The sequence below is a fragment of the Oncorhynchus tshawytscha genome, unplaced genomic scaffold (genome assembly GCF_018296145.1).
Source record: "Oncorhynchus tshawytscha isolate Ot180627B unplaced genomic scaffold, Otsh_v2.0 Un_scaffold_4246_pilon_pilon, whole genome shotgun sequence".
NCBI lineage: Eukaryota > Metazoa > Chordata > Actinopteri > Salmoniformes > Salmonidae > Oncorhynchus > Oncorhynchus tshawytscha.
The window spans coordinates 620,428-635,835 of NW_024609831.1; the positions used below are offsets into that span (position 1 = coordinate 620,428).

General features: G+C 43.0%; 2 protein-coding genes across 4 annotated transcripts in view; one reads left to right on the forward strand and one right to left on the reverse strand.

Moving 5' to 3' along the window:
- Window positions 1-8,039, reverse strand: hikeshi (heat shock protein nuclear import factor hikeshi). The gene is made up of 5 exons (XM_042319377.1): window positions 7,835-8,039; window positions 6,896-7,133; window positions 6,500-6,651; window positions 454-572; window positions 1-229 (listed from the first exon to the last, which is right to left on the reverse strand). The coding sequence occupies exons 1-5, from the start codon at window positions 7,862-7,864 to the stop codon at window positions 175-177; spliced, it is 594 nt and encodes a 197-aa protein (XP_042175311.1). The 5' UTR covers window positions 7,865-8,039; the 3' UTR covers window positions 1-174.
- The window catches only part of atp7b (ATPase copper transporting beta), a 23,857-nt gene continuing 15,542 nt past the window's right edge, over window positions 7,094-15,408 (forward strand). The window contains exons 1-3 of one of the 3 annotated variants that reach the window (XM_042319374.1): window positions 7,094-7,180; window positions 9,062-9,166; window positions 12,002-12,848. In XM_042319374.1, the coding sequence (XP_042175308.1) occupies window positions 9,116-9,166; window positions 12,002-12,848 (898 nt within the window). In that variant the 5' untranslated portion in view covers window positions 7,094-7,180; window positions 9,062-9,115. Of the gene's footprint in view, window positions 7,181-7,498; window positions 7,625-9,061; window positions 9,167-10,066; window positions 10,436-12,001; window positions 12,849-15,408 lie in introns of those variants that run through there. The other 2 variants (XM_042319373.1, XM_042319372.1) reach the window with 2 other exon arrangements.

Sequence of the window (15,408 nt, forward strand, 5' to 3'; positions counted from 1 at the left end):
GAATTTTAAGAAACGTTTAATATTTGACAAAACATGTAATTGTTGCTATAAAACGATCTTTTCGTCTTCTGTGGAGGACCGTTCCTGGACATTCTGGAGCAGAAATGAAGACTTTGGTCTTCTCTGTCCATGCCCCTTTATCATGGTTTTTAACACTGGTATCGTCGAGACAACTCAAGTCTTCCAGAAATTAGGGTTTTGAGCCATGCGCCTCTGGAAGTTCTCATACCTGGGGAGAAAGATCAGAGGAGCACATGACTTTATGCTTATGCAGCGTCCATGCTTAACTGACTGATTGAGAAATTCCTCAAATGTTAGTTTCCTTGTAGCCAGCCCAATAACCACAGGTTCCACAAACATGGGTCAGGCAAATTGAAAATAATTGATTGGGTTAATTCAAGCAGCTGTTTAAATGGTGTGACTTTGAATAGGACTAACAGGGAATCATTTTACCATTTGAGGATGGAACTGGCAGGGATGAACATTTCTGAGGGGTTTGGAGTCATCTGCGACTGGGACACGGCAAAAGACGAGGAGAAATTATACAAACTGTCCAGCATCTTCTGAGTGAACTGAGGAGAGAGAGTTGAGTTGGTCAGCTGAGTGTGTAGGTGCTCTTAGCAACATCAAAATAAAAGTCCTGCACATGTGCCATATGTGGACAAAAAAGGAATAACTTGTGGGGATGTATTTTGACACGAGGTAAGCAGAGAGGAAGTGGGTCTACAATAGACCCATGTTTGAGAAGTCTCAATACGATCCTTTAGATATGGTCTCAAATACCCCGTCAATGACCAACTGTTCTGCCCACTGACTGTTTGTGCAACCTAATACAATTGAACACAATGCTAGTGTGCCTGTAGAAAGTCTACCCCCCCCCTTGGATTTCTTCCCATTTTGTGTTAAAGTGTTAAAGATACATGAAAAATAAGTGCCAATATACCATCATTTGTTAGAAACACCTTCGCAGCGATTACAGCTATGAGTCTTCTTGGGTAAGTCTGAGCTTTGTACACCTGTATTGTGCAATATTTTCTCATTTTCAAAATTCAAGCTCTGTCAAGGTGTTTGGGACCATTTCTAGACAGTAAGTCTTGCCATAGATTGTCTCGCAGATTTAAGTCAACTGTAACTTGGCCACTCAGGAACATTCACAGTCTTCTTGGTAAGAAACTCCAGTGTAGATTTGGCCTTGTGTTGCAGGTTGTCCTGCTGAAATGTGAATTCCTCTCCCAGTGTCTGGTATAATGCAGACTGAAGCATGTTTTCCTGTAGGATTTTGCCTGTGCTTAGCTCCATCCTGTTTCTTTTCGTCCTGAAATACTCCCCAGTCTTTGCTGATGTCAATCATTCCATGATGCAGCCACCACCATGCTTGAAGATGAGGCAGCTACTCAGTGATGTATCAGATTTGCCAAAAAGTGTCTTCCTTTGTTGTGTTTTTTTTTCTCTCAGTATTACTTTAGTGCTTTGTCGCATACATATGTATGTTTTTGAATCTTCTGTGTATTTGTATTCTTTTAACTCTAATTTAGGTCATGGGGTCACTACAATGTTGTTGATCCATCCTCAGTTCTCTCCCATCACAGCCATTGAACTCTGTAGTGGTTTTAAAATCAGAAATGGCCTCATTGTGAAGTCACTGAGCAGTTTCCTTCCTGTCCTGCAGCTCAGTTCAGAAGGACGACTGCATCTTTGATGTATCTGGGTGGTTTAATACAGTGGTTCCCAAACGTTTAATAGTCCCGTACCCCTTCAAACATTCAACCTCCAGCTGCGTACCCCCTCTAGCACCAGGGTCAGCGTGCTCTCAAATGTTTTTTGTCATCATTGTAAGCCTGCCACACACACACTATACAATACATTTATTAAACATAAGAATGAGTGTGAGTTGTCACAACCCAGCTCGTGGGAAGTGACAAAGAGCTCTTATAGGACCAGGGTACAAATAATATAATTTTGCTCTTTATTTAACCATCTTACATATCAAATTGTGAATAACTCACCACAGGTTACTGAGAAGGATGTGCTTGAAAGGATGGACATAACTCTTCAATGTTGGGTTGTATTGGAGAGAGTTTGTCTTAAATCATTTTCCACGCATAGTCTGTGCCAGTATTTAGTTTATGCTAGTGAGGTCCGAGAATCCACTCTCACATAGGTACGTGGTTGCAAAGGGCATCAGAGTCTTAACAGTGCGATTTGCCAAGGCAGGATACTCTGAGCACAGCCCAATCCAGAAATCTGGCAGTGGCTTCTGATAACATTTTCACTGAACCACTTGAATGCAATATCCTTGAGGCTCTCTTGTTCAGATATCGGTAAGTGAACTGGAGGCAGGGCATGAAAGATACAAACAACTGGATTCGTTATATCATCCATTTCGGGGAAAGTACCTGGGTAATTGCACATCCAACTCACTCAGGTGCTTCGCTATATCACATTTGACATTGTCCGGAAGCTTGAGTTCATTTTCACACAAATCATACAATGATGGAAAGACCTGTGTGTTGTCCATGTTAATGCAGACAGAGAAGAGATCCAACTTCTTAATATCACAGCCTCAATCTTGTCCCGCACATAGAATATAGTTGCGGAGAGTCCCTATAATCCTAGATTCAGATCATTCAGGCGAGGATTTAAATCACCCAGATAGGTCAGTCGTGTGACAAACTCGTCATCATGCTAGCAGTCAGACAAGTGAAAATTATGGTCAGAAAATAACTAAGCTTGTCTCTCAATTTAAAAAAGTGTCAATACTTTGCCCCTTGATAACCAGTGCACTTCTGTATGTTGTAAAAGCTTTACATGATCGCTGCCCATATCATTGCAAGGTGCAGAAAATACAAGAGTCCAGGGGCCTTGCTTTAACAAAGTTAACCATTGTTACTGTGGTGTCCAAAACGTCTTTCAAGCTGTCAGGCATTCCCTTGGCAGCAAGAGCCTCTCGGTGGATGCTGCAGTGTACCCAAGTGGCATCGGGAGCAACTGCTTGCACACGCGTTACCACTCCACTATGTCTCCCTGTCATGGCTTTTGCGCCATCAGTACAGATACCAACACATCTTGACCACCAAAGTCCATATGATGTCACAAAGCTGTCCAGTACTTTAAAAATATCCTCTCCTGGTTTCCAGAAGAGGATGTCTTCCTTAATTGACCCCCCATAAATATAACGGACATGTGCCAGGCCCGCCACGTCTGTTGACTCATCCAGCTGTAATGCATAGAATTCACTGGCTTGTATGTGAAGCAGTAATTGTTTCAAAACATCTCCTGCCATGTCACTGATGCGCCGTGAAAGTGTTGTTTGATGAAGATATTGTCTGTATAGTTTTTTGGGCCTTTTCCCCCAGCATTGTTCCAGTCATATCTGCGGCAGCAGGAAGAATTAAGTCGTCCACAATAGTATGGGGCTTGCCTGTCCTAGCCACTCGGTAGCTCACCATATAAGACGCTTCTGGCCCCTTATTAATGGTACAGTGCCTTGCGAAAGTATTCGGCCCCCTTGAACTTTGCGACCTTTTGCCACATTTCAGGCTTCAAACATAAAGATATAAAACTGTATTTTTTTGTGAAGAATCAACAACAAGTGGGACACAATCATGAAGTGGAACGACATTTATAGGATATTTCAAACTTTTTTAACAAATCAAAAACTGAAAAATTGGGCGTGTAAAATTATTCAGCCCCCTTAAGTTAATCCTTTGTAGCGCCATCTTTTGCTGCGATTACAGCTGTAAGTCGCTTGGGGTATGTCTCTATCAGTTTTGCACATCGAGAGACTGACATTTTTTCCCATTCCTCCTTGCAAAACAGCTCGAGCTCAGTGAGGTTGGATGGAGAGCATTTGTGAACAGCAGTTTTCAGTTCTTTCCACAGATTCTCGATTGGATTCAGGTCTGGACTTTGACTTGTCCATTCTAACACCTGGATATGTTTATTTTTGAACCATTCCATTGTAGATTTTGCTTTATGTTTTGGATCATTGTCTTGTTGGAAGACAAATCTCCGTCCCAGTCTCAGGTCTTTTGCAGACTCCATCAGGTTTTCTTCCAGAATGGTCCTGTATTTGGCTCCATCCATCTTCCCTGTCCCTGCTGAAGAAAAGCAGGCCCAAACCATGATGCTGCCACCACCATGTTTGACAGTGGGGATGGTGTGTTCAGGGTGATGAGCTGTGTTGCTTTTACGCCAAACATAACGTTTTGCATTGTTGCCAAAAAGTTCAATTTTGGTTTCATCTGACCAGAGCACCTTCTTCCACATGTTTGGTGTGTCTCCCAGGTGGCTTGTGGCAAACTTTAAACGACACTTTTTATGGATATCTTTAAGAAATGGCTTTCTTCTTGCCACTCTTCCATAAAGGCCAGATTTGTGCAATATACGACTGATTGTTGTCCTATGGACAGAGTCTCCCACCTCAGCTGTAGATCTCTGCAGTTCATCCAGAGTGATCATGGGCCTCTTGGCTGCATCTCTGATAAGTCTTCTCCTTGTATGAGCTGAAGTTTAGAGGGACGGCCAGGTCTTGGTAGATTTGCAGTGGTCTGATACTCCTTCCATTTCAATATTATCGCTTGCACAGTGCTCCTTGGGATGTTTAAAGCTTGGGAAATCTTTTTGTATCCAAATCCGGCTTTAAACTTCTTCACAACAGTATCTCGGACCTGCCTGGTGTGTTCCTTGTTCTTCATGATGCTCTCTGCGCTTTTAACGGACCTCTGAGACGATCACAGTGCAGGTGCATTTATACGGAGACTTGATTACACAAAGGTGGATTGTATTTATCATCATTAGTCATTTAGGTCAACATTGGATCATTCAGAGATCCTCACTGAACTTCTGGAGAGAGTTTGCTGCACTGAAAGTAAAGGGGCTGAATAATTTTGCACGCCCAATTTTTCCGTTTTTGATTTGTTAAAAAAAGTTTGAAATATCCAATAAATGTCGTTCCACTTCATGATTGTGTCCCACTTGTTGTTGATTCTTCACAAAAAAAATACAGTTTTATATCTTTATGTTTGAAGCCTGAAATGTGGCAAAAGGTCGCAAAGTTCAAGGGGGCCGAATACTTTCGCAAGGCACTCTATCTGTTGTCTGTCTGTTGTCTAATGTCTGCGCAAGAGTGAAGGTTTACTTTTGCACATATAACACACTGTGGCTGAGGAAAGGCACTACTCCCAATAAGTGAACCCCAAATCAATGTAGTTCTCATATTTGCGCCTCTTCGATGGTCCAATGTCCCTGTCTGTTCGGTGCTTTCCCGGGTAAGGGGGCAGTAGCTCTTCGGCTGCATCAGATTCACATCCATTCTAGCTGGGCTAACAACAAATGTAGAATTACTGATGCTAGCTTTGGATGTGCTCGTGGAAGCAGACCAACTTGTTGACAGGTGCAGGTGTAGTACTGCTGGTAGTAACAGTACTACCAGTAGAGCTGGTAGTAACAGTACTACCAGTAGAGCTGGTAGTAACAGTACTACCAGTAGAGCTGGTAGTAACAGTACTACCAGTAGAGCTGGTATGTGTCTATGGACAATTTGACCATTTATCAATTTTCGAGCAAACGGAATGAGCAGCTATGTTTGGCTACATACGGACCGTTAGTGGAATTCCCGCGAGAGACTAATGTTAATTATTTGACTTGGTTGCCTGTATTTGACAGTGTTGTTATTTCACTGAACACTAGATGGTTTAATATTATTTTTGGCAGTGAAGAGAGGCTACTCAGGTAAGAGAAAAAAACTCACCCAAATGTATAGCCCTGTTGGAAAATATAAATGGACTGTTTTTAAAAATGTGAAATCACATTTTTATTTGGTGTACCCCAGTATTTGGTGTACCCCAGTACGTACCCCAGTTTGGGATTACCTGGTTTAATACATCATCCACAGCATAATTAACTTGATCATGTTTAAAGAGATATTCAATGTCTAATTTGTTATTGTTATCCATCTCCCAATCACTGCCCTTTGAGGCTTTCGAAAAAGCTACTTGGTCTTTGTAGTTTAATCTGTGCTTGAAATTAAATGCATGACTGAGGGACCTTACAGATATATGTATGAGGGACAGAGGAAGGTGTAGTCATTAAAAACAATGTAAACCGTGTGAGTCCATATAACTTATGTGATATGTTAAACCAAATTTGACTTCTGGACTAATTTAGGCTTGCCTAAAAAATGGGGTGAATACATATGCAACAACTATAGTTTAGTTGTGTAAAAAAAAAAAAAAAAAAAACACGTCTAGAATTTTATTTTCACTGACAGTATTTTGGGTAGCTCAATTACGAAAAAATACAATGAAATCTATCACTTTAAAAGCAAGGTGAAAAAAGTTGAAGGGGGTGTAGACTTTCCATAGGCACTAAATACACCCGTGTTGCTGGTACACAGCAATCAAACCAAGCAGCTTGAGTATTGACTCGTATACATATTATCAAAGGAAGGTTACTTTCACTGATTATGTGCACTGCAAAGCACCCATAATGTTCTAACCTGCATAAAGGAGTCGACAGCGCACACAGTGGCACCTGATACAGGCGTCTGCTGGACCAGCTGCTCCAAAGGCTCAATAGACACACCAACTTGGGCCACGGAGGCAAGCCGAGGTACTGTCATAACTCCAAATGGATGCTCTCCACCCTCACCTATAGGAAGACAGCAGAAACACCAATGGTGTGTAACTTTTGCTCAACAATTTACCCACCTTTTGCAAAAAAAATGCATTGAAAGAAGAGGAAGGGTTCTTTTTTCCCCACCACAACTGGCAATCACAGTTTACCCACCTATTGTTTTACCACTACAGCACTAAAACACACATACTGAAAAAACACCTTGTGACAACTACTAATGAAAGAAGGGCTTTATTAAATACATTTGAATGATACTCACCTGGTTTTAATTGAGATATTTTAAAGATGGCACTTGGTTTGTCGTTGGTGATAAAACCCAGGAGCTGCCAGACCTGCCCACCGACAGGGTCCGGGAAGGAGAAGTAGACGGCTCCACCCATCCCCGCAGGGAAAGGCACTGTGCCCAACATGAACACCACTACATGGTTCACATTCTCATAGTCTGGTAGGTTGAAGACAAACTTGTCACCAGCAACCTGCTGGGCGTCAGTCTGGACCTAAAAGACAATTGTGACTCCTACTTGAGCTGGAGTTATTTCAAGAGGTACTTTTCATTTAATTAAAGGCACAATCTGTTTCTGTATTTCAGCAGTTTGACCCTGCTGTTTTTTTGGTAAACTGATAATTGGGGTAGGTAGGGACCAGTGGAGGCTGGTGGGAGGATCTGTAGGAGGATGGACTCAATGGATGGAATGGAACGGAGTCAAACTTGGTTTCCATATGTTTGATACCGTTCCACGAATTCCATTCCAGCCATTACACATTACAATGAGCTTGTCCACATAGCTCCTCCCACCTGCCTCTGGTAGGGACATCATGATGCATCTCTTTTGGGACTCTTACATTCATAGACAGCCATGCTTGCAAGTCCATGGACCTGTCATGGTAGTAGGAAACATACTTTGAAGCTATACATTTTCTGTTTAGAATGACACCCCAAAACAACAAACATTTGAGTACAATTGGGTTATGATACTAGCTAACTACGGTAAGAAAAGTTGTACAAGCTAAACAATGTACACAAAACCTCTGTCTCTGTTAAGCTCATATCATAGAGCATGTATAACTAGCTATATTGTTCAATAATCAATGGGTATACGGGAATACAATAACACATTGTTCCTTCATACCAAATGTGTAGTTAGCTGTCATTTCAGTCCCAAGTTAGCTTGCTGCCGTTAGCAAGTTCCATACTTACCAATCTACCAGCAACCAAACATCCAAACATTGTAATGTCCTTGGTTTACTTTATATTTCGGGTCAAGATGACTGTCTTATACTTAATCGATAGCACCAGCTGAGTCCATTTCACAAAACTCCCGAGAAAGTTAGCTAGCTAACTCCAATGTTTTGTTACTTGTATATGTTCTGCTTCAGACCACGTGTATACGAGAACTTCCGGTTTAATTGACGTTTCAAAATAAAATCAACCAGAAAGAAAGTGATGAAATACTCATTAGAATGTGATAGAACGCTTGCGTGGTTCTAATAGGTAGGCTGTTTGTTTAAGAAGAAAAAAAACATTCAAAAAGAAAGCGCCAGAAAAAACAAATGTCTATAATCTAAGATAAATTGTATTGTGATGGGACTGCAGAAAAAATACATCATGTGGGTCCATGGAAGTATGAAAACAGAAATACTTAGTTCCGTGTAACCAACATAAGTGATACAATCCCAAAAAGATCCATCCTATATCTCTCCCACAACTCTCCAGCCTTTACTTGCAGGTTTATATTTGGAATTGAAGGGGCATTCAGTAGCAGTCAGTCAAAGGCTTCATTGTGTGGCCTATAAACCCGAGGATCTGTTCAAATCACTGATGCATGGCTCGGAGGAGAATGTTAGGGTGAATGTGAGCTGCTCGTCAAGGTCTGTGACCTCTGAGTCTTCTATATTCTTGGTTGGCTTGGAATTAATCCACATTTTAAACAACTGCCATGGAAGTCATGAGAATTCACCTATTATTGGCTTATTGGTCATCTAAAATTGGGATATATTGGGAAATGTAACCTAGATTTGTTTCATTGAAGAGTATTGCATTTTATTGAAGCTGGTTGCACTGGGTTGAGCAATGTTTGTTGATATGTCAATATAGATTGAATAGCACCAATGCCTGCCACAATGAATCCATTATTGTCAGCCAGGCCATAGTCACCAATATCTAATAACTGTCACCAAAAGCTGCCAAGGTAAACCTACACCCCCCTAACTATGACTATGTGGACTTTTATAATCACACTCTATCAAACTCTATTGGTTTATACTATAGCTTTCTCTTTCCATGAAGTCAAGCACTCCAGCATTCCAGTGATGTGATAGTTTAGAGTTGACATCATCCATTACAGACAAAATTGGATAACTGTGACTTGTGTCATGTGGCTCATCCTGTTCGGACTGGAGTTGTCCATTGTTGTCTTGCCTTCAGATCCGTTCTCTGAAGAAGACTGCAGAAAGCCCCTGATCCAACTGGAAGTTTACCATGTATGGATCCACATGGCCCACTAAGTGGATGAGGAATTACCTGAACTATGTGAGTAATCTGGATACAGTGTTAGCTCTATGTGTTAACATGTTCATGTTATTATCAGGCTTCAGACTACTACTGAATTCAGAAAATCTCTATACTCTGATCAATGGCTTGGGTCAATAGACAATAGACAGTTGTGCTATATTTGAGACAACTTCAAGCATATGGGTTGTCGAGACATTCATTCATATCCTTCATAGAGCCTTTATTCAATATATATTATGTGTGACATTGTTGTTGAAAAGTATGTCATACTCATATCGCAGACATATTCATATTATCTGCTTCTGCAATTAACTTATTTAAAAAAATGTAAAACATTAAAGTATGACAATTAAACAACTGTATGTATTAGTGTAATTGAAAAATAACGACAAGTTATTTTTATGCATTTACCATTATGAAAAGGTTATTTTGAATTCACAGAGTAGGTTTAGGCTAGGCTATGCTGAAGGTGTGAGTGTAGGATTATATATGCATGTTTGTAGCTAATACATGACACAGCACCGAGTTTGCTACATTGTTGCACTCGTTTCCAGTATAAAGTGCAACGGGAGGGGCTTTGCGCGCGTCCTCTTCTAGCCAGGTAAATGATCTACAATACACGCTGTATCTGCACTACAATACAGTAACACAATCACCAAACTAAGTGCCTAGTGAAACACTGTTATGGGTTTCCGTGTTACTGTGGGGGTTCCACAGCTGTGCTGTGAATTGTTACGATCATTCAAGTGCCCACTGCTTTTTTACTTGTATTATTACGTGTTATTAATTGACCGTTATTTATATGTTTTATTTCTCTCTGCATTGTTGGGAAGGGTCCGTAAGTAATAATATCACAGTTAGTCTACACCTGTTGTTTATGAAGCATGTGACGAATGAAATTCGATTTGTCTAAGAGCTGGGCGCAAAAGAAAGGCATTGCCAGAGGTAGAGGTAACCGCAAGCAGTGCGACTGGACTTCAATCATGTGCACAGCTCTGCACTCTGCGCTCTCTGACATTATAGTGGCGTGTTGCCTAATAGAAACGTGAACCACGAACTTTTGCCCTCTCTGGGTGTTGTGAGAAACAAATAAAGAACCACAGAGAAGTGACCATGTTTTCGCAAAATCCGATCAGTAGCCTTACTAAATATGTTTCGAAGCCGTCAGTCGTGGGACAGGTTGAGGTTTGTATGGTTGAATGTCAGTCGCCTTGCGCTGTTAGGACAGCTGTACCAGACGGACAAACCGCAGACCATGGGAGGGTAGCAAATCAGGCTGATCTAAAGGTAAGAAGAAACCGGTCAGTTAGTGTTTAACTGTTTACATTTAAATGTATATTCCCATTTTAGATATACAGGTATGGCGTTATACTGCTCACAAAAATTCTGAATTTATTTATACATTCTGAATTGATGTATTTGAAATCTGTGAAAAAATTGTTTTGAGCCACGAAAGTCAGACCATGTTGCGTGTTCATATCACATCTATCCCTTGACCCGTTGGTTTGAGGTTACTACTGTACATAGAAAGCTCTCTCTCCGTTGACATTCCCATCAACAAACATGGAGTATCTTAGTATTTGTTTAACAGACAGTGTGAGCTGTGGCTTTCCTCATAGGACATACAGTAATGTAGGCTAATATACAGTAATGTAGGCTAATATACAGTAATGTAAGCTAATATACAGTAATGTAAGCTAATATACAGTACTGTAGGCTAATATACAGTACTGTAGGCTAATATACAGTACTGTAGGCTAATATACAGTAATGTAGGCTAATATACAGTAATGTAGGCTAATATACAGTAATGTAGGCTAATATACAGTAATGTAGGCTAATATACAGTAATGTAGGCTAATATACAGTAATGTAGGCTAATATACAGTAATGTAAGCTAATATACAGTAATGTAAGCTAATATACAGTACTGTAGGCTAATATACAGTACTGTAGGCTAATATACAGTAATGTAGGCTAATATACAGTAATGTAGGCTAATATACAGTAATGTAGGCTAATATACAGTAATGTAGGCTAATATACAGTAATGTAGGCTAATATACAGTAATGTAAGCTAATATACAGTAATGTAAGCTAATATACAGTACTGTAGGCTAATATACAGTACTGTAGGCTAATATACAGTAATGTAGGCTAATATACAGTAATGAAACAAATATTGTAAAAATGTATTGCCCACATGTGACACAAGGTCAGGAGTTCATATTGATCAGGTGAGGTGGTGTTATTTCTTATTGTATGGTAGCCTGCAGTTTTACCATATTAAAAAATGGCATTGGTGGTGTTCACAATGACTGCCAATGCACCGAATGCTCCCTGGCCTCTCCTCTCCTCCTCTGGGTGTCAGATCCAGATGAGCGTTGACTCTAAGCAGAGTCACATTGTTACCTTGTGAGCAGGGTTACTTATGGTCACGTGGGCCTGGAGCTTCTAGTAATCCATGGGTCTTTCAACACCTTTGTTTTACACCAGCAGTCTCTGGTCTGTGTGCTCCATCCTCATACAGTGGATGACCAGAAGTACTGTACATTCCCAGAGTGGGCCACTAACGATGTTGACACTGGAGAATTCATTGTGAAGCAGTGGTGACCTAACTTGTCCTCTGCTTCAAGCCTTTTTAAGGGGTGAACAAATCTAACTCAAGATTTCAAGGAGCTGATTGCAATCAGCTTTTTATGGCATCCAGTATTTAAAGGGCTATAAAAAACGTTGCTGCTTCGACTTCTGAAAACACTGAGCCTACATATAACTGACATGATCAAGTATGTGCATCTCAATCTTTTCTCTCTCTCTTGCTCTCGTCCTCTACCTCTCTGACCCTCTCTTAAGGAGAAGATGTGTCCCTGTGAGGCCTGGTGTTCCCAGAAGCGGACCTATGAGAACCTGGCCTACGAGCCTGGGAGTCAGAGTGAGCTCTACCCCCAATCTAAGGCCCTCTCCCGGGCTGTTTTCCAGCTCTCTGGCCTCACCCCCAAGTCCTCCATACAGGCCATCGAGAGCCACGTCGCTAGCCTGAAGGGAGTGGTGTCTGTCAACTTCTCTGTGGCCAGTGGCCTGGCTCAGGTGGACTATAACGCATCATCTATCTCTACCAGGGAGTTATCTCTGGAGATCCAGGCCATGGGCTACGGCGTTGTGGACGTGGCTGGGGAAGAGGTGACTAAGACCGGGGAGACGGAGGCCACAGAGTCCCTGACGAGGATCAGGGTGAAGGGAATGACATGCCAGTCCTGTGTGCGCTCCATCGAGGGACGGATAGGGACTCTGCCTGGGGTTCTGCACATCAAGGTGTCTCTGAGCGATCAAGAAGCAGTAGTACAATTTCAGCCCCACACAGTGACATCTGAGGAGGTAAAGGAACAGATTGAGAACATGGGATTTGGTGCGACTCTTACGAACAAAGACACAAGTATAGATTGTGGTCAAGGGGAGACACCTGTGTCATCCTCCATCTTGGATTCACTGACTCGGACGTCTGTCATTGGGATTGTAGGGATGACCTGTAATTCATGTGTCCAGTCCATAGAGGGCAAGATCTCTGAGATGACTGGGGTGTGTTCTATAGTGGTGTCATTAAAGGAGGAACAGGGGACCGTCACCTTTGACCCCAGTCTGACTCAGCCAGAGGAACTAAGGGCAGCCATTGAAGACATGGGATTTGATGCTTCACTCATAGGTATGCTTAATATGTTTATTTCACCTTAGAAATTGAACAAAAATTACAACTACACTTTTCTAATCAGACATTTCATTCATGTAATATGGGGAGGGGGGCTCAACTGAGTAGGTACATTGTTGTACAGAATGCAGAGAAATGGATTACTTCAACATTCCAAACTCACCAAATTGGCAGTCTCACAGCAGTGGGCATACAGTAATACTGCTTTCAATGGACAATGCTGTTCAAAGCATTCTATTTCCATCCAGCCTTGCTATTGGTGGAGAGTAGGCAGCATTTGCGCACAGATCTCCTTGGAAACGAGACAAGTGTGCTTTCTAGTGTGGCATCAAGTGCTCTTGAATTACCCAGACTTGGGGCCAGTAAAACAAGCTTATAAACGGATTATGAACCGGTTTGGTTCTTTTATGTCACCCCCCCTTACACTGAAAGCACTCTCTCTCCATCCATGCATAACCCATCCAACCAACGGTCTTGTTAATACACTGCTCAAAAAAATAAAGGGAACACTTAAACAACACAATGTAACTCCAAGTCAATCACACTTCTGTGAAATCAAACTGTCCACTTAGGAAGCAACACTGATTGACAATACATGTCACATGCTGTTGTGCAAATGGAATAGACAACAGGTGGAAATTATAGGCAATTAGCAAGACACCCCCAATAAAGGAGTGGTTCTGCAGGTGGTGACCACAGACCACATCTCAGTTCCTATGCTTCCTGGCTGATGTTTTGGTCACTTTTGAATGCTGGCGGTGCTTTCACTCTAGTGGTAGCATGAGACGGAGTCTACAACCCACACAAGTGGCTCAGGTAGTGCAGCTCATCCAGAATGGCACATCAATGCGAGATGTGGCAAGAAGGTTTGCTGTGTCTGTCAGCGTAGTGTTCAGAGCATGGAGGTGCTACCAGGAGACAGGCCAGTACATCAGAAGACGTGGAGGAGGCCGTATGAGGGCAACAACCCAGCAGCAGGACCGCTACCTCCACCTTTGTGCAAGGAGGAGCAGGAGGAGCACTGCCAGAGCCCTGCAAAATGACCTCCAGCAGGCCACAAATGTGCATGTGTCTGCTCAAACGGTCAGAAACAGACTCCATGAGGGTGGTATGAGGGCCTGACGTCCACAGGTGGGGGTTGTGCTTACAGCCCAACACCGTGCAGGACGTTTGGCATTTGCCAGAGAACACCAAGATTGGCAAATTCACCACTGGCGCCCTGTGCTCTTCACAGATGAAAGCAGGTTCACACTGAGCATGTGGCAGACGTGACAGAGTCTGGAGACGCCGTGGAGAACGTTCTGCTGCCAGCAACATCCTCCAGCATGACCGGTTTGGCGGTGGGTCAATCATGGTGTGGGGTGGCATTTCTTTGGGGGGCCGCACAGCCCTCCATGTCCTCACCAGAGGTAGCCTGACTGCCATTAGGTACCGAGATTAGATCCTCAGACCCCTTCAAATCAAATCAAATCAAATGTATTTATATAGCCCTTCGTACATCAGCTGATATCTCAAAGTGCTGTACAGAAACCCAGCCTAAAACCCCAAACAGCAAGCAATGCAGGTGTAGAAGCACGGTGGCTAGGAAAAACTCCCTAGAAAGGCCAAAACCTAGGAAGAAACCTAGAGAGGAACCAGGCTATGTGGGGTGGCCAGTCCTCTTCTGGCTGTGCCAGGTGGAGATTATAACAGAACATGGCCAAGATGTTCAAATGTTCATAAATGACCAGCATGGTCGAATAATAGTAAGGCAGAACAGTTGAAACTGGAGCAGCAGCATGGCCAGGTGGACTGGGGACAGCAAGGAGTCATCATGTCAGGTAGTCCTGGGGCATGGTGCTAGGGCTCAGGTCAGTTGAAACTGGAGCAGCAGCATGGCCAGGTGGACTGGGGACAGCAAGGAGTCATCATGTCAGGTAGTCCTGGGGCATGGTCCTAGGGCTCAGGTCCTCCGAGAGAGAGAAAGAAAGAGAGAAGGAGAGAATTAGAGAACGCACACTTAGATTCACACAGGACAGCGAATAGGACAGGAGAAGTACTCCAGATATAACAAACTGACCCCAGCCCCCCGACACATAAACTACTGCAGCATAAATACTGGAGGCTGAGACAGGAGGGGTCAGGAGACACTGTGGCCCCATCCGAGGACACCCCCGGACAGGGCCAAACAGGAAGTATATAACCCCACCCACTTTGCCAAAGCACAGCCCCCACACCACTAGAGGGATATCTTCAACCACCAACTTACCATCCTGAGACAAGGCTGAGTATAGCCCACAAAGATCTCCGCCACGGCACAACCCAAGGGGGGGGCGCCAACCCAGACAGGATGACCACAACAGTGAATCAACCCACTCAGGTGAAGCACCCCCTCCAGGGACGGCATGAGAGAGCCCCAGTAAGCCAGTGACTCAGCCCCTGTAATAGGGTTAGAGGCAGAGAATCCCAGTGGAAAGAGGGGAACCGGCCAGGCAGAGACAGCAAGGGTGGTTCGTTGCTCCAGAGCCTTTCCGTTCACCTTCCCACTCCTGGGCCAGACTACACTCAATCATATGAC

Excerpts from the sequence above, each read along its gene's own strand:
- hikeshi (XM_042319377.1), bottom strand. The coding sequence starts at position 7,864 with ATGTTTGGATGTTTGGTTGCTGGTAGATTG. Across the intron at positions 6,652-6,895 it reads AATATCTCAATTAAAACCAG|GTGAGGGTGGAGAGCATCCA; the intron begins GTGAGTATCATT and ends GTCTTCCTATAG. Across the intron at positions 573-6,499 it reads CTGTCGACTCCTTTATGCAG|TTCACTCAGAAGATGCTGGA; the intron begins GTTAGAACATTA and ends CTCTCTCCTCAG.